The sequence below is a fragment of the Adiantum capillus-veneris genome, chromosome 16 (assembly GCF_014529385.1).
Source record: "Adiantum capillus-veneris isolate H3 chromosome 16, ASM1452938v2, whole genome shotgun sequence".
NCBI classification, from domain to species: Eukaryota; Viridiplantae; Streptophyta; class Polypodiopsida; order Polypodiales; family Pteridaceae; genus Adiantum; species Adiantum capillus-veneris.
In genome coordinates, this window is record NC_140946.1 from 155,311,034 (window position 1) to 155,335,439 (window position 24,406).

Consider the following 24,406-nt stretch of genomic DNA (forward strand, 5'->3'; position numbering starts at 1 on the left):
ACCAAGAATCTGCTCATTGCCTCAGCATAGAACAGAAAGAGGAAGGGGGCTAGAGGACAGCCCTATCTGATCGAGCGTGTGAGCATGAAACTGTCTTCTCTACCTCCTGTCAAAAGCACCTGACTGTGTGCACGTTTGTAGAGAGCTGACACAACTCTGATCCAAGCATTTGAGAAGCCCATCCTGCGTAAAGTGCCCTCTAAGAAGACCCAGTCAACTCTGTGGTAGGCCTTCCCAAAATCAAGAAGAAGTATCACCAGATCCTCACCTCGGAGGAGACACCTCCTAAAATGTGAAGATGTTGTCAAGGATACTACGCTCGTTGACAAAACCTGTCTGGGTGTCATAAACTGCTGACATGTCAAAGCCCTGAAGAATGGAGCCAACTTGCAGATGCCGGCCGAGAGGCCTAAACCCTAAGAAGAACAAGTAACAGAAGAAGTCCTACCAACGTATGGGGACCCTGTCTGATGGGGCCCCAAGTGACATAAAGGATTAAAATAAAGCAGGACCTACACACAAAGGCTTACGCACGAGGTGATGACGTGGTGGTTGTACGGACACTGCGGATTTTTCGCTTGCCGATGACGTGGCAGACTGTACGGATCTCCGCGTTTTGTGCTGACTGTTGACGTGGCAGTTGTATGGATTTCCATGATTGATGCTCGCAGCTTTTTGGCATTGCATTTGGACCAGAAGCTTTTGAGTTTGAAGGCTTTTCATGTAAACTGCTTTTCATAGGCCAAGGCCTTTAAATATGTGCTAATGGCTCATTCTCTAGCATGCTTCTTGGAGAAGGTGCAGAGTCTGGAGTACTGGCTTGTACTGAGTTGATGCAATATAAAGAAATACCGAAAGGGGCGCCAAGGTTTGGGGCCAATACTCTCTGGGGTGGAATTCCGCCACTCCATGTCGCTTGTCGTCTCTCTCGCTTAGTTCAGTTGTTATTGAAGTGCTAAAAGTTTGTTCAGTCTGTTCTTTTCTATTGGCACATGGTGCCCGTCTTGTGACAGTGGTATCAAAGCATCAGTCGTGTGCTTTTCTGAAAGCATACTGGTCCTATCGAAGTGCAGACAAAGCAAACTAGAGACTAATGGAATTTTATTTTTGGGTCCCGACCCCTGACTTATTAGCCACTCCCACCCTTCATACATCGCGCATCGGGCGCGCTCTCGTCTTCACCGCTCATGTCTTACAGGGCATAAGCCTAAAAGATCACTTGCAAGAGAAGGATCCAAGATTTTTTTTGAGTCATTGTTTTTCTCAAAAGTAGTGCCATGCAGATGTTGATCTCTATAGCTATCAAGCTGCACACTCCAAGGACTTGGCAAGCTTTCGAGAAAATTTTTACCCGAAGTTATATGGTTTCTGACATCTTCCTTCGGAGTGCAACTTTTGGCAGAGTGGGGTATCTTGAAATGCTTGCCTAGGAAATCCTGGAGATTATAATTTGAAATTTCGCGACATCTCTCAGTAGATATCTCTTCACGAGCAGATGACCTTCGAGGTCCAGTGCGATTGCTATCTTGGGACTACCATCGCCGCCAAAGAAAACACTATTTGTCCAAGAGCCGATGGATCATGCTGTGCTCGGCTACAACCTTATGGAATGAACCTAACCCTAATTTTTGGTGCAGGTTTTCAGGATGGAAAGTCAGTCGACTTTTCGAGATTGCTTTTTAAGTTTGAAATCTGTTTGAGGACGTGTTTGGTGATCCTGTTGGAATTTGTTTGAAATGGATGGTATCTGTTTTGAACCAGTTTTGGTGCTGATTTGAAATGTTTTGACTCTGGTTTTAATACTGGTTTCATTGATTGGTGATTTTACTCCCGGGTGTAGAAGTGAGAAATACTGTTTTGGTATTATTTGAACTTCGGAACGACGTAGGCTGATGCCTGGGAATGTTTTGTTGTATGCTAGAAAACCTCCGAACGACGCAGGCCGATGCTTGGGGAGCGTTTGGTTGTATGCTTGTAAAATAATTGTTGTTGTGACTCCCGGCCCGGACCTGGATGGTTATGCGGGAGGAGTATTAAGAAGTCTTAGCAGTGGTTACTCTTAGCACCTCCAAACGACGCAGGCTGCCGTTTGGGGGGGCGTTTGGTTATAAAAGGCCTCTATATCTCCTTGCCTTGACCTTTTTAGGTTATGCGGGAGGAGTGATGTGGGAGTCGTTGAATATCTCCCGGCCCGGACCTTGTTAGGTTATGCGAGAGGAGTGTTCATCGGTGACTTTAGGTTTCTATGTCTTGTAACATGCATATGTGAGCATTTGTGTTGCATTGTTATGTGCCAACCACTGAATATTCCTAATTGAATAAGAATTCTTGGGTATGTAATTTTAGTGCATCAAGACACCCGTGGAAGATCAGTGCGGTCTGGGTGTGATGGCTAATTTTATTACGTCGGAATATCAAGAGTTCCGATCTGGACGAAAGGAGAAGCCAACTCCTTGATCAAAAGAGCCGAAAGGAGAAGCCAACTCCTTGATCAAAAGAGCCGAAAGGAGAAGCTAACTCCTTAACAAAAAGAGCAAACCGATTGTCCCTCGGAATGAGCTAACTTGAGTTGTTTTGTAGATATGCTGTAAGCGCGGATGATTACTCTCTTTCAAGAAGGGGAGATGTCACAAACTGCTGACATGTCAAAGCCCTGAAGAATGGAGCAAACTTGTAGATGCCGGCTGAGGGGCCTAAACCATAAGACGAAGAACAAGTAATAGAAGAAGAAGTCCTACCAACTGATGGGGACCCCGTCCGATGGGGCTCCAAGTGACATAAAAGATTTAAATAAAGCAGAACCTACACACAAAGGCTTGCGCATGAGCTGATAACGTGGCGGACGGACACTTCGAATTTTTCGCTGGTGGATGACGTGGCAAACTGTACGGATCTCCACGTTTTGCACTGATTGCTGACATGGCAGTTGTACGGATTTCCGTGATTTACGCATTTAAATATGTGCTAAGGGCTCATTCTCTGGCATGCCTTTTGGAGAAGGTGCAGAGTCTGGAGTACCGGCTTGTACTGAGTTCATGCAATATAAAGAAATACCGAAAGGGGCACCAAGGTTTGGGGCCAATACTCTCTAGGGTGGAATTCCACCACTCAGTGTCGTCTCTCTCGCTCAGTTCAATTGTTATTGAAGTGCTAAAAGTTTGTTCACTCTGTTCTTTTCTATTGGCACGTGGTGCCCGTCTTGTGACAATGGTATCGGTAGATGTCTCTTCGCGAGCAGATGACCTTGGAGGTCAAGTGCGATTGCTATCTTGGGACTACCATCGCCCCCAAAGAAAACACTGTCTGTCCAAGAGCCGATGGACCATGCTGTGCTCGGCTACGACCTTATGGAATGAACCTAACCCTAATTTTTGGTGCAAATTTTCAGGATGGAAAGTCAGTCGACTTTTCGAGCTCGACTAATGTTGAGATTGCTTTTGAAGTTTAAATTCTGTTTGAGAACTTGTTTGGTGATCCTGTTGGAATTTGTTTGAAATGGATGGTATCTGTTTTGAACCTGTTTTGGTGCCGATTTGAAATGTTTGACTCTGGTTTTAATACTGGTTTCATTGATTGGTGATTTTACTCCCGGGTGGAGAAGTGAGAAATAGTGTTTGAACCTCGGAATGACGCAGGCTGATGCCTGGGGAACATTTGGTTGTATGCTTGTAAAATAATTGTTGTTGTGACTCCCGGCCCGAACCTGGATGGTTATGCGGGAGGAGTATTAAGAAGTTTGAGCAGTGGTTACTTTCAGCACATCCAAACGACGTAGGCTGCGGTCTGGGGGGCGTTTGGTTGTAAAAGGCCTCTATATCTCCCGGCTCGGACCTTTTTAGGTTATGCGGGAGGAGTGATGAGGGAGTCGTTGAATATCTCACGGGCCGGACCTTGTTAGGTGTCATGAGGACGTGGCAATTGCTAACTTGCATTGTTGGTTTCTTTCCGATGATTTTTGTTTAATTTTTGGGACCCTCTTTTGAAGTTGCAAATGGTCGGACATTGTATGGCTAGTGTGAAACGGCCGACGGCCGAGAGTTTCACCCGCAGTCGGGAAGGGTAGGTCACCATGAGTTGGTCGGTGTCACGTGACACATCCAACCCTATGTGTTCGTGGACAAGCTACAACACGACAAGGGTTCAGTCAGTCCAGTCAGTCTAAATTAGCAAGTGTTCTGGCACTTTTGTGAGTCTGGTTGCAGACCGTGCATGCCCAGGCACTTAGTGTAGATGCATATCCTCTGGTTGCACACAGCATGACCGTTAGATTCCAATCAGATCCCATCAGTAGCATTTTTACAATGCATAGGCCTATTTTCCCTATTTTTGACATTCACTTATTATTTTTAAGTGACTTTTGTTGGAAAGTAGGTAGGGCAATTTTGCTAATATATAAGCAAACCAGAGTTAGCACTTTTTGGCAGAAGAGGCAGCAGGAGCACCTTGCTCAACAGGCAACTTCTCAGCAAGACCAACACCCGCAGTAGCCCTAGCGTTTTTAGCCATCTGAGGACCTAGCGTTTTTGCATCAGATCAGCCTTGGCGTTTTGTGCACAGCAGATCAGCGCTGGCGTCATCACGACACAACAGATCAGCCTAGCGTTTTGCATTTGTAGAACCACCGGCGACAGCAGGACCAATTTCAGCCCTTGCGTTTTTGGGAATTAGAGCACCTAGCGTTTTGTAGTTCCTCCGCGACGGAATCAGCAGAAGCACCAGCGTTTTCAGTTTTCAGCCCTTAGACACCGCAGATCAAGTCCCGAACCTCACAGATCTCGCTTTCCCGCAACAGTTCCTCGTCGCATGGTCAGATCCCGCGAAGTTTACAGTTTCAGCCCGGAAAACGCAGATTTCTGCATCTGCATTTTCAGCGCGTCGTCGTCGCATCGTCGTCATCGACATAGAGTCAGAATTCAGCAGATACAAGATTTGCAGATTTCAGCCCTTAGCGTTTTCAGATTTCAGCCCGCGTCGTCATCCTCATCGTCGTCGACATCGTCGGCAACTCCAAGCATTGTAGAGATTTGTGCAATCATAAGTAGACCGCTCTCGCCATAGAGAGTGGGGCCTTCGGAGGAGGGTTTTACAACGTCTGGTGTCGTATTCTCTTCTCTATCTCTTAGTCTCATGCACTTTCACGCACAGTGTCCATTCACTTTGTTTGTGTCCATTGCACTCTCTCATCAAAGAACGGAAGGCTCTCTCTTCCATAAGTAAAAGGAACCCTTGAGCACAGTTCGGAGCACTCATCTCGAGCAAAGCTCAAAGATTCATTCTGTTGCACCTTACAGTCGGGCTAATCGGCGCTTGAATCCCAGCAGTAAAAAGGGTGTCTAGGCTCAGTTCAAAGTCATTTAGGCCCCTTGCGACACTTATGAGTTTGGTGGGTACTAGGAAATTAACTCAAAAGAAGCAAATTGGACACATGGCGTCTCCACATGTATTTGCTAGGTCTGCAAGAAGAGGAGGCGCCCATTTCAAGAGAGGGGGCTGTGCAGGTGCTCACAGCTTTAATGTCACATGACACATCCAACCCTATGTGTCCGTGGACAAGCTACAACATAACAGGGTTCCGTCAGTCCAGTCAGTCTAGATTTAGAAGTGATATGGCACTTTTGTGAGTCTATTCGTAGAACGTGCATGCCCAGTCACTTAGTGTAGATGCATATCCTCTAGTTGCACACAGCATGATCATAAGCATTCCCATCAGAATCCATCAGAATCCTTCAAGGGAATTTTCGAGTGCATTTAGCCTATTTTACCTATTTTTGACATTTCACTTTATTTTTAAGTGACTTTTGTTGGAAAGTAGGTAGGGCAATTTTGCTAAGTTTGTATATAAGCAAACTAGAGCTAGCACTAAATGGCAGAAGAGGCAATAGGAGCCAAGCTCAGCAAGCAACTTCTCAGCAAGACCCCTTGGCAGACCTTCCCTCCGAGCAGCAGATTCCCCCCCATGCTAGCGTTTTCTTCATCAGCCATTGCCTAGCGTTTTCAGCATCTGGACCATCGCCAGCAAGCCTCAGCCTTGGCGTTTTTGCATCAGATCTTCCCGTAGCATCCCATAGCACCTAGCGTTTTTGAAGAAGCTCAGCTTGACCTAGCGTTTTTGACAGAGCTACACCTAGCGTTTTCAGCAGTAGCAACCTCAGCCTGCAACGTTTTTCAACAATGAATTACTTGCAGATTCAGCCCTAAGAAGGTAGCAGATTCAGCCCGGAAAGACCATCAGTTTTCAGCCCTTAAGAACCTCTGTTTTCAGCCCTAAACCTGCAGAATTTCAGCGACAAAGATCCACAGAAACAGCCCCAAAAATCAGCGTTTTTGGACCCGGAGCAGATTTCAGCCCATAGCGTTTTTGGACAGCAGTAGAAAGATTGCAGATTTCAGCCCTTAGGTTGGTCTCGTCATCACCGTCGTCATCGCCGACATAGCCTAGACTTGCATCAGTTACATGCATTCAGTTTGTACCAGTTTGTGCAATCAATAGTAGACTACTCTCGCGACGAGAGTGGGGCCTTCGGAGGAGGGTTTTACAACAGTCTCTGGTGTCATATTCTCTTCTCTCTCTCTCTCTCTCTCAGTCTCATACACTTGCACGCACAGTGTCCATTCACTTTGTTGTGATCATAGCATTCTCTCATTAAGAACGGAAGGCTCTCCCTTCCATAAGAACAAAAGGAACCTTGAGCACAGTTCGGAGCACTCATCTTGAGCAAAGCGCAAACATTCATTCCGTTGCACCTAACATTTGATGGAAAGCTTGCCTTCTCCCTTGCTCTATGTAGCGCGACGATTTGCTCTCGCGCATCTCTCTCTTCCCTTTGCATATATGGTAATGCCCTACTAGTTGGGCTTCTCAGATGACCATGTACAGTTCTGGGGGTTTATGCGCGTTTACCAAAACAAGAGCCTTCTGTACCTGTACAGGAACTGGATTAGCTAATTGCTAATCCCCTTCAAGTATGCACAGTTCCATCGCGAAGGAATGCGAAATTGGAGAGTTTTCTCGCGTGAAAACTCGTCCGATTTACAGGGGAACTGTCCCATTGCGTACGGGAGCACCTGAGACGCGTAGGCGTGCTCGCTCCGCTCAAAACGGTCCAAAACAGAGAATTGCAGCATGCTGTGTTTTTCTGCAGGTTTAGGGTTTTGCACCTAAACTGCAGGGAATCGCCAGGGGAGCCTCGGAAAGGCCTTGGGATGCGTGTACAGGGCAATAGGCACCTAAAAGTGGCAAAACAGAAAATTACAGCATGCTGAAATTGACCTGTAGCTCATTGGAAAGCTTCCATACCGCAAGAGAAAGTGTCCTTTGTCACAAGGCGGGCACCACGTGCCAATAGAAAAGAACAGACTGAACATACTTTTAGCACTTCAATAACAATTGAACTGAGAGAGAGAGAGAGAGAGAGAGAGAGTGGCGGAATTCCACCCGAGAGAGTATTGGCCCCAAATTTTGGCGCCCCTTTCGGTATTTCTTTATATTACTGCTGATTCGCAAAGTACAACAGCCGGGGAGCACCTGCTTTGCAATCTGCGCGCTAAAAAGTGCCAGAGAGGGTCCCCAAGGCTCATATTTAAAGGCCCAAAGCCTAAAAGCATCAAATATGAAAAGCTGACCCCAAAAAATCACTTTCCTAAAATTTTGGAATTTCCTTAAAAATCCGCCGCGAATTCCGGAACGTCCATACAGGTACCACATCATATTTTGATGTGCAAAGTCTTTTGAGCGTGTTCTGCTTTATTTTTAATGCCTTTATGTCACTTGGGGGCCCATCGAACGGGGTCCCCATAAGTTGGTAGGACTTCTTCTTTTGTTACTTGTTCTTCTTAGGGTTTCTAGAATTAGGGTTTGCAGGTTTTAGGGTTAGGGTTTCCAAAATTAGGGTTTCAGTAATTAGGGTTTTTGGCAGAAATTAGGGTTAGTGTTTCTGCTCTCGAGCAACCACGTCATCTGTAAGTTGGCTCCATTCTTTAGGCTTTGACACGTCAGCAGTTTGTTACATCTCCCCTTCTTGAAAGAGAGTAATCATCCGCGATTACAACATATCTGCAAAACAACTCAAGTTAGCTCAAAAATTTCCGAGGGACATTCCGAGGGACAATCAATTTGCACTTTTGATCAAGGAGTTAGCTTCTCCTTTCGGCTGTTTTGATCAAGGAGTTAGCTTCTTCTTTCTCTAGATCGGAACTCTTGATATTCCGACGTAGTAAAATTAGCCATCACACCCAGACCGTACTGATCTTCCACGGGTATCTTGATGCACTAAAATTACATACCCAGGCAATCTCATCCAATTAGGAATATTCAGTAGTTGGCACATCACAATGCAACACAAATGCTTACATATGCATGTTACAAGACATAGAAACATAAAGCCGTCAATGAACACTCCTCCCGCATAACCTAACAAGGTCCGGGCCGGGAGATATTCAACGATTCCCTCATCACTCCTCCCGCATAACCTAAAAAGGTCCGGGTGGGGAGATATAGAGGCCTTTTACAACCAAACGCCCCCCAGACCGCAGCCTGCGTCGTTTGGAGGTGCTGAGAGTAACCATGCTCAGACTTCTTAATACTCCTCCCGCATAACCATCCAGGTCCGGGCCGGGAGTCACAATAACAATTATTTTACAAGCATACAACCAAACGCTCCCCAGGCATCGGCCTGCGTCGTTCGGAGGTTTTCAAACATACAACGAAACGCTCCCCAGGCATCGGCCTGCGTCGTTCCGAGGTTCAAACAATGCCAAAACAATATTTCTCACTACTCCACTCGGGAGTAAAATCACCAATCATTGAAACCAGTATTAAAACCAGAGTCAAACAATTCAAATCGGCACCAAAACAGGTTCAAAACAGATACCATCCATTTCAAACAAATTCCAAACAGGATCACCAAACAAGATCAAACAAAACTCAAACTTAAAAAGCAATCTCGACATCAATCGAGCTCGAAAAGTCGACTGACTTTCCATCTTGAAACGTGCACCAAAAATTAGGGTTAGGTTCCTTTCCTGAGGTCGTAGCCGAGCACAGCGTGGTCCATCAGCTCTTGGACAGAAGATTCTTCTTTGGCGGCGATGGTAGTCCCAAGAGATAGCAATCACCCCGAACCTCCAAGATCATCTCCTCGTGAAGAGACATATCCGGAGAGATGTCGAGAAATTTCAAGTTATAATCTGCTAGGGTTTCCATGGTAAGCATTTCAGGATACCCACTCTGCCAGAAGTTGCACTCCGAAGGAAGATGTCAGAAACCATATAACTTCGGGCAATTTTTTTTTTTTTCCTTGAAAGCTTGCCAAGTACTTGGAGTATGCTGCTTGGTAGCTGTAGACATCAACATCTGCATGGCACTGCTTCTGAGAAAAACAGTGACTTGAAACAAATTGGATCCTTCTCTTGCAAGTGATCTTAATTGGCTTATGCCCTGTAAGACATGAGCGGTGAAGACGGAAGCGCCCGATACGCGATGAAGTAAGGGTGGGAGTTGCTAATAAACCTGGGTTGGAGGGCGAAGATACCTCGAATAAAATTCCAATAGCTTTGTTTGCTCTTTTGTAGGACCGGTATGCTTTCAGAAAAGCACACGACTGATGCTCTGATACCACTGTCACAAGGCGGGCACCACATGCCAAAAGAAAAGAACAGACTGAATAGACTTTTAGCACTTCAATAACAATTGAGTTGAGAGAGAGAGAGAGAGAGACGACACGCGACACGGAGCGGAGTGGCGGAATTCCACCCTAGAGAGTATTGGCCCCAAATTTTGGCGCCCCTTTCGGTATTTCTTTATATTACTACTGGTTCGTAAAGTACAACAGCCGGGGAGCACCTGCTTTGCAATCTGCGCGCTAAAAAGTGCCAGAGAGGGCCCCCAAGGCTCATATTTAAAGGCCCAAAGCCTAAAAGCATCAAATATGAAAAGCTGACCCTAAAAGATCACTTTCCTAAAATTTCGGAATTTCCCTAAAAATCCGCCGCGAATTCCGAAACATCCGTACAGGTGCCACATCATCACATTTTGATGTGCAAAGTCTTTTGAGCGTGTTCTGCTTTATTTTTAATGCCTTTATGTCACTTGGGGCCCCATCGAACGGGGTCCCCATAAGTTGGTAGGACTTCTTCTTTTGTTACTTGTTCTTCTTAGGGTTTCTAGAATTAGGGTTTGCAGGTTTTAGGGTTAGGGTTTCTGCTCTCGGGCAACCACGTCATCTGTAAGTTGGCTCTATTCTTTAGGCTTTGACACGTCAACAATTTTCTTACATCCTTGACGTGTACTTTTGACCTACAGGGATATTTGCGCCGTTATGTTGGCGAAATTGGGTCAAAAACCTGCAATTACAGCCATGGACAGGTTTGGATAGCTTGGTGAGGGCTAGGTGCAAGGGTTCAGATCGTTTATTTGTCAGGGGAGCCTCGGGAAAGCATTGGGTGCTTGTACATGCCATTTTGGAGAGATTTCCCGCAAGGAATCTCGTCTAATTCAAGGGGCAAGTGACCCTACAGGTACGAGAGCTCGAGGGCTACCCAGAAAAGTGATCGGCACGTAGATCGGAGCGCAAAACAAAGAATTTAGCGAGCTGCAATTTCTCGCCAGGTTTTGCAAAGCGCTCTAAAGTGCGTGGAAAGTCAATGTTCGCTTGGGATTTTGTCCGAGACTTCTACTGTGGTTATGTTGCCGAAATCGGGTTGGAATAGAGGAATTTCAGCTTGTTAAAAGTGGGACATTTTGTGGAAGTTTATAGGTTTTTCTCAAGTATAATAAGAATAAAGAAATACCGAAAGGGGTGCCAGTCTTTGGAGCCAACAGGGTGTCGTTGTCTGCTTGGTAGCGCTCTAGCTGCCAGGCCGTGGTTTGTCTTGAAGTGTTGAATTCCATTCATAGGCTTATTCGTGAAGTTCCGTTGTGTCATAGAGTTAAAGTAAAGAATTTCGGGTGAAAGCCAAAGCCTACTGCCCTACGGGCCGGTTTCATTAGGTTATGTAGGAGGAGTGTTTATTGGCGACTTTATGTTTCTATGCCTTGTAACATGCATATGTGAGCATTTGTGTTGCATTGTGATGTGCCAACCACTGAATATTCCTAATTGGATGAGATTGCCTGGGTATGTAATTTTAGTGTACAAGACACCCGTGGAAGATCAGTGCGGTCTGGGTGTGATGGCTAATTTTACTACGTCGGAATATGAAGAGTTTCGATTTGGATGAAATGAGAAGCCAACTCCTTGATCAAAAGAGCCGAAAGGAGAAGCTAACTCCTTAACAAAAAGAGCAAATTGATTGTCCCTCGGATTTTTTTTTGGAGCTAACTTGAGTTGTTTTGCAGATATGCTGTAATGGCGGACGATCTCTCTTTCAAGAAGGGGAGACGTCACAAACTGCTGATGTGTCAAAGCCCTGAAGAATGGAGCCAACTTGCAAATGCCGGCCAAGGGGCTTAAACCCTAAGAAAAACAAGTAACAGAAGAAGAGGTCCTACCAACTTATGGGGACCCCTTCTGATGGGGCCCCAAGTGACAAAAAGGATTAAAATAAAGCAGGACCTACACACAAAGGCTTGCGCATGAGCCGATGACTTGGCAGTTGTACGGACATTGCGGATTTTTCGCTGGCTGATGACGTGGCAAACTGTACGGATCTCCGCGTTTTGCGTTGACTGTTGACATGGCAGTTGTACGGTTTTCTGTGATTTACGCCAATAGCTTTTTGGCATTGCTTTTGGACTAGAAGCTTTTGAGTTTGAAGGCTTTTCATGTAAACTGCCTCTTTGTAGGCCAAGCGCCTATAAATATGTTCTAAGGGCTCATTCTCTGGCATGCTTCAAAATGGGCACCCCCTCCAGTTGATGGATCTGGCAATTTGCTACAGAGTCGCCAGGTGTCCAGTTTGCCTCTTTAGAGTTAATTCCTAGTACCCACCGACTTAGAAGTGTAGCAAGGGGGCCTTAATGACTTTGAATTGAGCCTAGACACCCTTTCACTGTTCGGATTCCAGTGCTGGTTGGCCCGACCAACTCGTGGCGACAAGGCCTTCCCATGTGCGGGTGAAACTCTCGCCGGTCGGCCATTTCACACTGGCCTTACAATGTCGGGCCATTTGCAACTTCAAAAAGAGGGTCCCAAAAATTAAATAAAAATCATCGGAAAGAAACCAACAACTAAGGTTAGCAGTTGCCACGTCCTCGTGACAGTAATTTGCAGTTGCCACGTCCTCGTGACATACCCCCCTCTTGAAATCGCAAACGTCCTCGATTGCATGCCATTGATGATCTTGTGTTGTTAGCACGCTTTTGTCATCGCATGTACCCGCAAGAAAGGTCATGACACATAGATACAGATGACTTAACGAGACCTTCATACTTTTGTCATTTCCATCTATGATAGAAGTGAGCATAATACCTTTAACACTTGAAGAGCGATGCACACTTCTATTGCACTGAATCCGTATGTACATTTGATGTGCTAACTCTATCATTACCCCTCCTTTGAACACGTTGAGTTGGGGCATACGTAGGCTGTAACCCAAAGGCCTCAAGTTACAGCTGCAATACATTTGGTGACTAGCAGTACAGACTCTTCCATCCACTTTGCATCCATAGGTGGATAGTTCTTGAACTTTACCAAATACCATCTTGCAACTTGTCCCTTAACTTTTTTTTGTTTATGTGCCAAGATCTGCTCAGGTACCAAGATTTCATCAAGTTCATCAACTTCTGGCTGATCCTCCTGTGGCATATCTTCTGGGACATCCAAGTTTCAGGCAATTTCAGCCTATAAGCAACATCGTTGATCTTATCAAGCACTTGAAAAAGGGCCCATAGTAACGCATGCTGAGCTTCGGAAATAACCTTTCCTTGCCCTTCATCTTCTTGAACCTTGCCTTTTCAAACCGTAAAAGTACCCAATCACCAAGTAAAACAGTAATTCACGACGGTGACGATCAGTAGCCTTTTTCTGCTTTGCTTAAGTCTTCTCCAAGGCAAGCTCAATCTTCTTATACATTTCATCCATGTTCTCACCATATAGATCTGCCTCAAAGATCTTGTCCTTTGTATGGGTAAAAACTCATAGAGAACAAATGTCATCCTAAACGCAGTCTTGTGCACATCCTCTAGCCTTATACGAATCTGATGGTACCCACTCTTAAGGTCTATGTTGCTGAAAATTGCAGCATCCCCTAAACGGTCAAGAATAATGTCAAGCCTTGGGATAGGAAACCTGTTCTTGATGGCATTCTTATTCAACGCACGGTAGTCTGTACACACGCGCCAAGAGCCATCCTTCTTCTGCACTAGGAGCACTGGGGAGCAAAAAGGTGAAGAACTAGGTTGAATCAACCCCTTCTCTAAAAGCTCCTCAACTTGGCCCATAATCTCTTTATGCGGAGCCGCACTAACCCTGTAGGGAGGTCTGTTTGGTGGGCTACACCGTGGCACCAAATCTATCGCATGGTCCTCAGGCCTCTCCGGCGGCAATTGTGACGGTAATGAATTAGAAAAAAAGTCATTAAACTCTCGCAAAAATGCTGACCTTTCTTTATCTAACATAGATAAATTTGACTTACAACTATTTGAAACATCACGTGCAAAAACCAAGTACGCAGAAAGATGATGTTTAATTACAGAAGTGATAGCCGAAGCAGATACAATAGGGACAGACTCCCCTTTGAGCTTTACATCCAAAACATGAGTTTTGCCCCTATGCTGAAGGGTGATCGTTTTGCCGAAGACATCCAGCACGCCATGTATCCAGTACATTCACGAGATTCCTAGTAGCGCATCACACCTTCCAATGGCATGATATAGAACTCTTCTGTGTCCACATATGACTGAATATGCAGACCCAGCTTTCGAATGATGGGAGTAACACACTCTGAGTGGCCAGGACATGTCAATCCTGCCTCTGCCGTGTACCGCATCTCTTTAGCTATGATGCCCAACTTCATAGCTATTTCTGGTGAGATAAAGTTCGCTTTTGTACCTGAATCAAAGAAAGTAAGTGCCGTCTGATCTTTGACTTTACCCCATGCTCTGCATAACTTGTTGGCATCCGTGCTTCGCCTGTCACCCACCATGTCTGGCACTAAACCTGCCGTGGGTTTGGGCTTCTTTCCTTTTTTGTCCTCTTTATCATCTGAGTAAGTTGGTCTTTTTCCTTTGTGGACAATCTGCAGCAAAGTGACCAGGCTGCTCGCATATAAAGCATTTATTCTCAGCCATCAAGACCTTCTTTTCCTCGAGTGACTTACGCACAAAAGTCTTCCTTTTCTGCTTCTTTGCGTGCGCTCGAGATGTTCCGGCTGAGTCCTTGTCCTTGTTGACCTTTTCTGGACCCTGTGAGGCTTCAGGAACCGTTTTCACAAAGGGCTTCTTTGTTGAATTTTTCTTTTGTTGCCCCCCTTTCACGTTGCCCGAAAACCCAATGTCCTCTCCCTTTAACAAGGCAAGAGCAATGTTGGCAACTTCCATAAGCTGAGTGAGGGTAGCCACTCTGTTCTTGGTACAGTAATCTCGAAGCCCTTTAGGCAGCCCACAACAATACTTCTCAATTTGCTCTGTCAGTGGCACAAACCTGTAGGAGGTTACTGATAGCAACACTTTACAAAACCTGCGATTGTACTCTTGTAGGCTCTTGCAAGTAGCCGCAGTGAGTTCGTGCCAATCTGTCATAACATCGGCTTCAAATTCATTTGACAGCCACATAGATGCAAACATTTGCTTGAAGTATACCCATGTGTACAGTAATCTCGAAGCCCTTTAGGTAGCCCACAACAATACTTCTCAATTTGCTTTGTCAGTGGCACAAACATGTAGGAGGTTACTGTAAGGTGCAGCGGAAGTGATGTTGAACTTTGCTCAAGATGAGTGCTCCGAACTGTGCTCAAGGGTTCCTTTTACTTACGGAAGGGAGAGCCTTCCGTTCCTTAGTGAGAGTGTGCAAATGATCACAAAAAAAGTGGTAGACACTGTGAATGAAGGTGCTGAGACTGAGAGATAGAGAGAGAAGAATATGACACCATGATGTTGTCAAACCCTCCTCCGAAGGCCCCTCTCTCTATGGCGAGAGTGGTCTACTATTGATTGCACAATCTCTACAATGCAATGGACTTGCCGACGATGTCGAGGACGACGACGAGACGGGCTGAAATCTGAAAACACTAAGGGCTGAAATCTGCAAATCTTGTAACTGCTGAATTCCGACTCTATGTCGGTGACGACGGCGATGATGACGATGCGACGACGACGCGCTGAAAACTCAGATGCTGAAATTTGCGAATAGCGGGCTGAATCTGCAAACTTTGGCTGATCTAACCGTGCGAGACGGTGCGACGAGGATCTGCTGCGGGAAGGTGAGGTCTGTGAGGTTTGGGGGACTATTTAGCGGTGTCTATTTGCTGAAAATTGAAAACGCTGAAGCTAATGGTACTTTGTGTCGCGGAGAATCAGTAAAACGTTGGTGCAGGTTTGCAAATGCAAAAACACTAGGCTAGGTGTGTTGTTTGATGCAAAAACGCTATGGATTCTACTGTGTCCTGCTATCACCAGGCTGATCTGCAAATGCAAACGCTGGGCTGATCTGCAATGCTGAAAAATGCTTGTCCTTGTTGGTTGAAAACGCTAGGTTGACTGTCGGGGGGAGTCTTGCTGAGAAGGTGCTCTGTTGGACACTTGGTCCCTGCTGCCGCTTCTGCCAGATATTGCGAGGGCTAGGTTTTCTTATATATTGGCTTGGCTAAATTGCCCTACCCAGTTTCCCAACAAAGTCACTTATTAATAAGTGAAAAATGGCTAAAATAGGGAAAATAGGTCTGTGCACTATAAAAATGCTCCTGATGGGTTATGATGGTAATCTGATAATTATGCTGTGTGCAACCAGAGGATATGCATCTACTCTAAGTGCCTGGACATGCACGGTCTGCGAATAGACTCACAAAAGTGCCAGAACACTTCCTAAGCTAGGCTAACTGAACTGAACCCTAGTCATGAAGTAGCTTGTCCACGTACACATAGGGTTAGATGTGCACGTGACATCCCCTCCTTTTCAAAGTGAGGTACTGGTACCGAATTGTATGGCGTCGAGGGAGATCGCCAACAACGTCCGGAATCAAAAGGACAGAACCATTGTACTCTATGTAAAACTTGATGTGCACGTGACATCCCGTCCTTTTCAAAGTGAGGTACTGGTACCGAACTGTATGGCGTCGAGGGAGATCGCCAATAGTGTCCGGAATCAGAAGGACAGAACCATTGTAGTTGATGTAAAACTTAAGGGCGAGTCTGTCCCTATTGTATCGGCTTTGGCAATTTCCAAATTAATGAAATCCAGTCTGTTTGTTTACTCGATCTTTTTGAAAGAGTTGAGTGATGAGGATACCACAAATATGTCTGAACTTGATAAAGAACGCCAAGATTTTCTCCACTCTCATGCCGATTGCTTCTCAAAGGGCCTGCTAGGCAAGTTACCACCCGCTCGTCCTGAAGATAATACTATTGATTTGATACTTGGAAGCACACCACCGAACCGGCCACCTTATCGTGTGAGCCGAGCCCAGAACGAAGAAATTATGAACCAAGTGAAAGACCTCTTGGAAAAGGGTCTTGTCCAACCTAGTACTTCACCGTATTGCTCTCCAGCGTTGTTGGTTTTGAAGAAAGACGTATCTTGGAGAATGTGCACCGATTATAGAGCTCTCGACAAAATCACCATCAAGGACAAATTTCCGATTCCTAGGATCGATGATATACTCTAGGATCGATTTGAAGAGTGGATATCATAAGATTCGAATCGCGTCGGGAGACGTCTACAAGACAGCCTTTCAGACGACTTTTGGGTTATTTGAGTCCGTCCTTGTCGTCGTCATCAAGGTCGTCGACATTGTTGGCAAGTCCATTGCATCTAGACCATTGTACTAGATTTGTGCAATCTATAACATAGACCTCTCTCGCCGTAGAGAGGGGGGCCCTTGGAGGAGGGTTTGAGAACCGTCTAGTCGTATTCTTCTCTCTTTCTCTCAGTCTCAGCACCTTCATTCACAGTAGCATTCACTTTCTTTGTGATCACTGCACTCTCTCTTTAAAGAACGGAAGGCTATCCCTTCCGTAAGTAAAAGGAACCCTTGTGCATAGTTCAGAGCACTCATCTTGAGCAATATCATCATTCACTTCCGCTACACCTTACAACATAGCATGGTGGGCTCTACGTGTCAACAAAGAAGTGTACCACAATGTGTCTACATCCTGCCGAGTCTGGAGGTGTCACTGAGAACTTGGCCAACGGCCACAAAGTTTGTACCCGGTCTGTAACCCCCAGGTCTTTCATGTGGTGAGAGAACTCGAGGGCCTGTGCCTGTAGCCACTCCATCACTGAGTCTAGAGTCCACTCAGACTGGTCCATGCCACATAGGGGGAAAGAGAAGGCAACCGCCGAGTCCAGGGTCTCTATCCCTCTAGCTGTAAGGAACAATATATGAACTCTGAAACAAGCTGCCTCAAAGTCTGGTGAAGGGTCATCGAGAAACTGTCTGAAGTCGTAGGCAAAGAAGTCCCACCTACGACGAATGTCGAAGCTCGTCAGTCCACGAGGGACTGCTGCAAAGGGGGACGTCTGCACTAGAAGGGGGGTTAGCAAGAAAGGCTTTGCCTCTCTCGCCAAGTGACTCGTGGCAAAAGCGTTGCCAATAGATCTCCTAGCAGCTGAGGAAGGTTCCACCCCATGGGTCGGCTGCGGGTAGGAATGGGAGGAGAAGTGGAAGAAAGGGGGGGAAGTGGGGGGGGCGGGGAGTAGCAGAAGGAGAGGGGGGAGGCGAGGAGGAGGAAGGAGGCGGGGGAGGAGGGGCGGAGGAGAACTTCGGGGGAGGAGGGGCTGTCGAAGGTGAGGTTGAGGTGGAGGGTGGAGTTGGGACCTCGCCCTGCTGAAGAGGGCTGAAAAGGTTTCGTGTGGGAACCCATTGCTATTGGCCTGGAGCCTGGTGACCACTCGGAGGGCTAAGTTGACGTGGTGGCCCCTGTCGACACCGACCATGGATTTGCTGCTAGCCCTCGTCTACCTGAGCCCTAGGCTCGGAGGGTGAGTCTGCCTGAGTACCCTGTGACTTTGTCTGCTCCTATTGGCTAGCCCTAGGAGGAGGCTCGGGCTGAGCCCGAGGTGAAGGTGGCCTTTTCCGTGGACAGGCCTTCGCAAGATGGCCCATCTGACGACAAATGAAACATTGATTCGGGAATACTCTGCTCTGGCGGAGCCAACCCACTCACTCGAGATAGTAGAATGACCTTTGGGAGGGTGTGGGTGTTCCGAACCAGAACATGTATTGTGGGAATGCTAGCTGCCTTGGCAGCTACAGAGGCTGTCGTGTGAGGTGTCTCCAAGACAGTCCCAATCTCTGAGCCTATCCTGGATAGGAGCGGAAGGTACTCCCTCCTCAGGCCGGGGAAGTAGACTGAGATGGGAAGGCCTGCCTCCTCGACAAGAACGTCGTTAGCTGGGTCGAAACCATGGCGCCACTGTTGAAAATGAGCTCGAACTGCTCGGATGGCCAGGGGGCTCATTGCAATGGCCTTGGACGCCATCTCGGGGGTCTCAAACTCTAATTGGTTATAGCCACGTCCGAGAAGCTGAACGTTGAGGATCTTGCCCACCTTTGCTAAAAGGCGGGCATGGAGGAGAGCCCGCCAAAAAACACTACTGACGAGGCTAAACAAAGGGAGGCCCGGGGGGGGGGGGGGTGCAAAGGAGGGTTTTTGCGCATCATCTCTTCATCAGAAACTTTCATAAAGAGAGTAACTTTAACGAGGACCTCCCAGAATTTGTCGATGTAGTCGGACACAACTTCATTCTCTCTTTGGGAGAGCCAATCCCATTCTTTCTTCACATCGTCGGCAATGTCAGGGGGGATGGAACTGAGCGTAGAATTCCTTTTTGAATTCCTCCTAGTCTTTGGGTTTGCGTTTTTCCAGAATTGTACCTCGAATTGTCAATTAAAAGCAAGAGCCTTCGTATCAATCCTGTTTAAATTATAACATTTGACTTTAACATCTTGTTCTCCAGCTTTGAGCTTCTTCTTCTTCTTCTTGTGGTGTAGAGGCCGCTTCGTGTACACCTCAGATTTCAATGCTGATTGGCACACAAACCAGGCTCGTTGTCGACTTGGGTCCATTTCGCACTGGCCATGCATTACCTTGGGAGATTTAGGCCTTTTCCACTTCCTGGTATCAAGAGTTTCGGGGTAAAAGAAAGAAAAGAAAGGAAAATAAAAATAAAGCAAACCAACATAAAATAAATAGAACGTGTATAGTGATGAAGTGTCCTTGGTGATTGGGTGAGGTTATGCAAGGAAAAGTGTGCTGGCTATATTTGTTTAGGCTTTATTGGCTTGACAAACATCAGAATGGCTAGTCATACTAAATTGGAGTACAGTGTGAGTGGAAGGTTAGGAAGGAACATAATGATGATTAGGGAACTAATTGCGTATCTGCAAGTTGCAATTCTCCTCTTGATTATGACAAACATGCTCATGAAACATCAATATTCCTCAATAACCTCAATTTTTTTGCTTTCAGAGTATAAGTGCAGGGTTTTGGTTTGACAGGTTTATAGTGGGATGGTTCCTGGCTTCTATTCCTTGGTATGCTGGAGCAATCATTCTTGTGTGTACAAGACCAGATCCAAGAGAGAGGGTTGGTCTAGTTTGCTGCACAGTAGCTGTAAGTCGATTTTTTCTTAAATGTAGCAATGTTTTTCTTTTGTAGACTTTGCAGAGGTTTTATTATGGGTGCTAACAAAATCTTACTGGCAAAAAGTTAAGTAGGGTATGCACAGTACCTTGTGATGTAGTCCAGATTGGGAACTCACAGTCAATGTGCAAGGCTAAAAATTGTACTTTATGACTTGCATGGCCTAGGGCTGCACAGTTCACAGAAATGAGTAAAAAGTATAGAAGATGATTACTACTTAGAAAAGGAATTGGCCAGGGATGGTGTATTTTACAGACAAGTTAAGTGCGCCTAGCATATTCACATGCTTCTTGACACATAAGCTAGGAACTGCACATCATATCACAAATAAACAGCAGTAGTAAAATAAGAACAGGTGGGCAGTCAGATAGCCTAGAATTTACGAGCATTGACCCTGTTCCGTTGAACCCACTTTTACCGGAGATGATGAGTTTATCACGGGCTGGCTTGAATGCACTCACGGTCAAGTGTGACGCTTACTGGCCTGCTTCATTGAGACTTTGAGATCTTTGTGAGTGGGGTGCTGCAAAATGTCTCATCCTTCGAGCTTGGTACCAGCCACCCAATATATCCAATTCTTAGGCCTCTCAAATGATCCAAGAGAAGCAACTAGACGGGTACAAGAGCAAATATGGATTATTTACACCTGTTAGTTGATCCTCTTTCATGAAAGTACTGCAGCTAAGCGCTCTGAATAAGAGAAGGTCAAAGCTTGAAACTGGACAATCTCCTGGCTAAAATGCTCAAGAGACCAAAGAGCCAAAAGTCTCTGTTGGAGGATGTCTTTGATGATAGGGTCTTCTCATTAGCTCATCATCTTCGAAAGGATGTAATGTGAGGGAAAATATAGCGATTTTGGGTCTCTTGACATGATTTAGACAAAAATACTTTGTGTGAGCAGTACACCAAGATTTCATTAAGCAACAGTGTATGGCATTCTTAACATCTTTCACGTCTTTTTTACACCTTTTCACTGGAAAAATAAAAGAACAAACCAATGCTAACTGCAACAAAAATACATAATTAATGCAACAACACAACTGATTGTGAGCATTATAGTCCTAATTCAAAAACTGTCCCTTCCGTCAATGGTTCCTGGCCTTGAAAATTCGGTGGAGTGAGTTGTGCTTACCGAATAGAGCCTATGGTTCATCCTTCAATATGAACTTGTCTTTATATTTTAGCATCATCAGCCTGATCCATGTCTCCCCTACGTAAAGCTTTTCTTTTGTCTTGTCTATCTGTTCCTCTCACTACTTGAAAGGTGGATCACTTGGGAGTCCGGATCATATTGGAAGGGCAGCAGATGGTCCATATCCAATCCATGGCCGCTGAGCCACCATGTTATCTAAGAGTACCGGGATCATATCTTGGTTACATCTAACAAATGTCTCAATGCCTGAAGGTCATTCCACTTGAGTGCTCTGCTTTGATCTAATCTGCTCCATTTATACACATTGTGCCTGGATAATCTGTCTAGGGCCGCCCCCTGGGACGGCTGAGGGACTGGAGCGGGAGGAGGTGAGGGAGCAGGGGGAGAAGGGGGCGAGGAGGAGCGGCAGAGGAGGGAGGGCGAGGTGAAGAGGCAGAGGGAGAAGGGGGAGGGGCGGAGCGGGAGCAGGGGGGAACTTGGGGTGAGGGGAGGGGGCTGTCGAGGGGGAAGCTGAGGTGGAGGCTGGAGCAGGGACCTCATCTTGTTGAAGAGGGTCGAATCGGTTCCCCGTGGTAACCCACTCCTGTTGGGCAGGAGCCTGAGGACGACTCTAAGTGCCAGGCTGGCACGGTGGCCCCTGCCGACGTCGACCACGAACCTACTGCCATCCCTCCTCTGCTTGAGCCCCAGGCTCGGAGGGTGGCGCTGCCTGTGAACTCTGTGGCTCTGCCTGCTGCTGCTGGCCAGCCCTCAAAGGCTTCTCAAAAAGCCTTTGAGGGCTGGGGCTGGGCTTGTGGTGCAGGTCGGGCTCTCCTCCGTGGACAGGCCTTGGCGAGCCCATCTGTCGACAAATGAAACATTGATTCGGGAGCCCGAATACTCCACGCTCTGTCAGAACCAGCCCCCACTCACCTGAGGAAGTAAGATAACACTCGGGAGAGTGTGGGTGTCCCTAACCAGAACACGTACGGAGGGAATGCCGGCCGCCTTGGCAGCTACTGAGGCTGCCGTGCGAGGTGTCTCCAGGACAATCCCAATAGCTGAGCCTATCCTGGACAAAAGTGGTAGGTACTCCCCCCTCAAACCGGGAAAGCAGACGGAGATGGGAAGGGTCTGCCTCCTCTACCAGAACATCTGAAGCCGGGTCAAAACCATGTCTCCACTGTCGAAAGTGGGCTCGAACTGCTTGGATGGTCAAGGGACTCATGGCGATGACCTTGGACGCCATCTCGGAGGTCTCAAACTCGATCTGGTAGTAGACTCGTCCGAGGAAGTGAACGTCCAAGATCTTGCCCACCTCTGCAAGAAGGCGGGTCTGGAGAAGGTCACACAGCTCTCCTCTGCTAGGTCTGGTGCCGAGAATCTTGCAGATGACGGAAGTCGCTTGCAGACAATCCACCTATGCGGCTATGCTCGCTTACTCTGTCGGAGAGAGAGCAAGTCGAATGGTGGGCTCAGTTGGGTCGGGCGAGGGGACTTCAGTAGAGTCCCTCTGTGGCGGAGCTTGAGCCTTCATTTGTGTCTGTTGCTGTGTCGGAGAAGCGGATAGAGTAATTTTCTGCAAGAAATCCCCGACTAGCACTTTTCCAGGAACCAGCACTGCTAGAGCCAATCTAGAGAAAATTTCGGGTGTAGAACGGCGGAGAGCGAAAGGAGAAGGGGGGGGGGGGGTTCAATGAGCGAAGAAAGGAGCTGGGGGGGGGACAGCGTGGGGCGGACCGGGAGCGGCAATGGATGAGGGCAGCGGGCAGAGGGCTGAGGGCGGACAGGGAGGGGAAGTGCAAGGCAAGGGGGAGGCGGGGGGCAGCGCGTGCGCAGCAGGGAGTGCTGGCAGCGCAAGGGGGGGGGTTGAAAAAGAAAGTTACAAAGTGATTCTGCAGATCTTCCACATTATGTGTCCAAAGGCACTTATTTAGCTTGTGCCTTGCCCTTAATTCTTCTACTTCTTTGTCTTCCCCCTTGGTCGGACCCAGTGCATAAATATGTCATCGTTCCCCTGAAGTGAAATGCTTCCCTTGGGTGAACAATTCTAATCTTATTTCTCTTTTGCACACAGGTGTCGGATACTAGACGCCCATTGGGTGCACGCCCGTCGCCTGGTATCATACCCTACAAAGGTCCTTGAGGATATCCTTGAAAACGTGGGATCATACTAGTGTAGAAATGGCACCTTGTCTAAATCCAAATCCAGATAATCAAAAAACAAATCCGAAAGGAGTCACTTGTGTTAACTCTTTGCTTGAAGGAGCCTTCTTGACCACTAGAACCTTCACTTGCTTCTTTGCAATGGAAGATTTAACTGTTTTTCTAGTTAAAGATGGTTGAGACGGTCTGACTGCTGATGGCTTTTCCTTCTTCTGAGGAGTTAATGGTGCCAGCATCTCTTTCCACTGTCGGAAAATCAAATTCATACTCTCTTCTGTCCTATTTTGCAATGAAGAGTCCCAGAATTTCACGAAAGTAGGCTAAAGGAGAGAGTGCACCATAGAAAGCGGTGCAAGTGATACTGAGATTGTTAACATCTAGCAAAGAAAGATGAAAAGGATAAATTAAAGATGCTGGCAAACTCATATCTTATAACCCAGAATGGGTCAGAAATGTGAGGGGTTTTTGTTTAGATGTCAAAATAAGTGAAGGTCTAAATAGCCATATCCCATGATCCATAGAAAAAACATATAAACTAAGGAGAGGACTGCTTCCTCTCGGTAACCCGAAAATTGAGGAATAAGCTAAAAGGAGGAGCCAAATAGGCCCGCAACTCACCCAGCAAAGTGCTAAAGCAAGGTCAATGTGGCTGCACTCCATTGGCAAACGTAGGAATCTCATCTAAATGGTGAACCTAACCATGAGAGTAGGTGATTATAATTTTCATTTTATGATCTTCAAACTGGTAAATTTTTGGTTGCTCATATTAGTAAGTTGTTTGTAGAAAGAAATTGTATTTTAACTGAGTTGAAATTGATTGTTTCCATCATTTTAGGCAATTCTCTCTCTAATTGCTGCTATTGTTGGTGGAACCACGGCTACAAACTGAAAGGCAGCTCTTGGTGATGTATGGCTTTTGACTACTTCCCTTCTGGACCGTGTGAATACATAGTTTTGTGCAGACAGAAACCAGAGACATTGAAAGTAAAAATAGGTTTACTTTTTTATATAGCAATGTGAATATCGATATTCTTTTTAACGACTTGCATTTCTGATGGACTTCGTTGCTAGTCTATTGGGGTCAATAACAACTAACGAGGTGTAGTCTACATGGCTGATATCTTTTTCAAGTGTATACGCATGCTTGCATGCATATGTGTGAATTGTTGCCACACCATTGATGACAGTGCATTGCATAGAAAAAGTATTAAGGTGTATCCACCTAATAAACTGGCAAGCGTAGGATCACAATTCAGTGTTTTCCTGATCTTACCCTGATTCTTAACATGCAGTCCATGCCATATTACTCGTGCATGTCCCCGTCAATGTAGTGCCTCGCCCTTGCCTATACATGTTATTGTGAGTGCTCG

General features: G+C 46.4%; 1 protein-coding gene across 1 annotated transcript in view; it reads left to right on the forward strand.

Moving 5' to 3' along the window:
- Window positions 1-24,109, forward strand: part of LOC147440108 (large ribosomal subunit protein eL20z-like) — a 60,137-nt gene extending 36,028 nt beyond the window's left edge. The window contains exons 3-4 of the mRNA XM_086483875.1: window positions 19,594-19,708; window positions 23,872-24,109. Coding sequence (XP_086340001.1) covers window positions 19,594-19,708; window positions 23,872-23,925 — 169 coding nt within the window. The 3' untranslated portion in view covers window positions 23,926-24,109. The remainder of the gene's footprint in view (window positions 1-19,593; window positions 19,709-23,871) is intronic.
- Window positions 24,110-24,406: the final 297 nt, after the last annotated feature.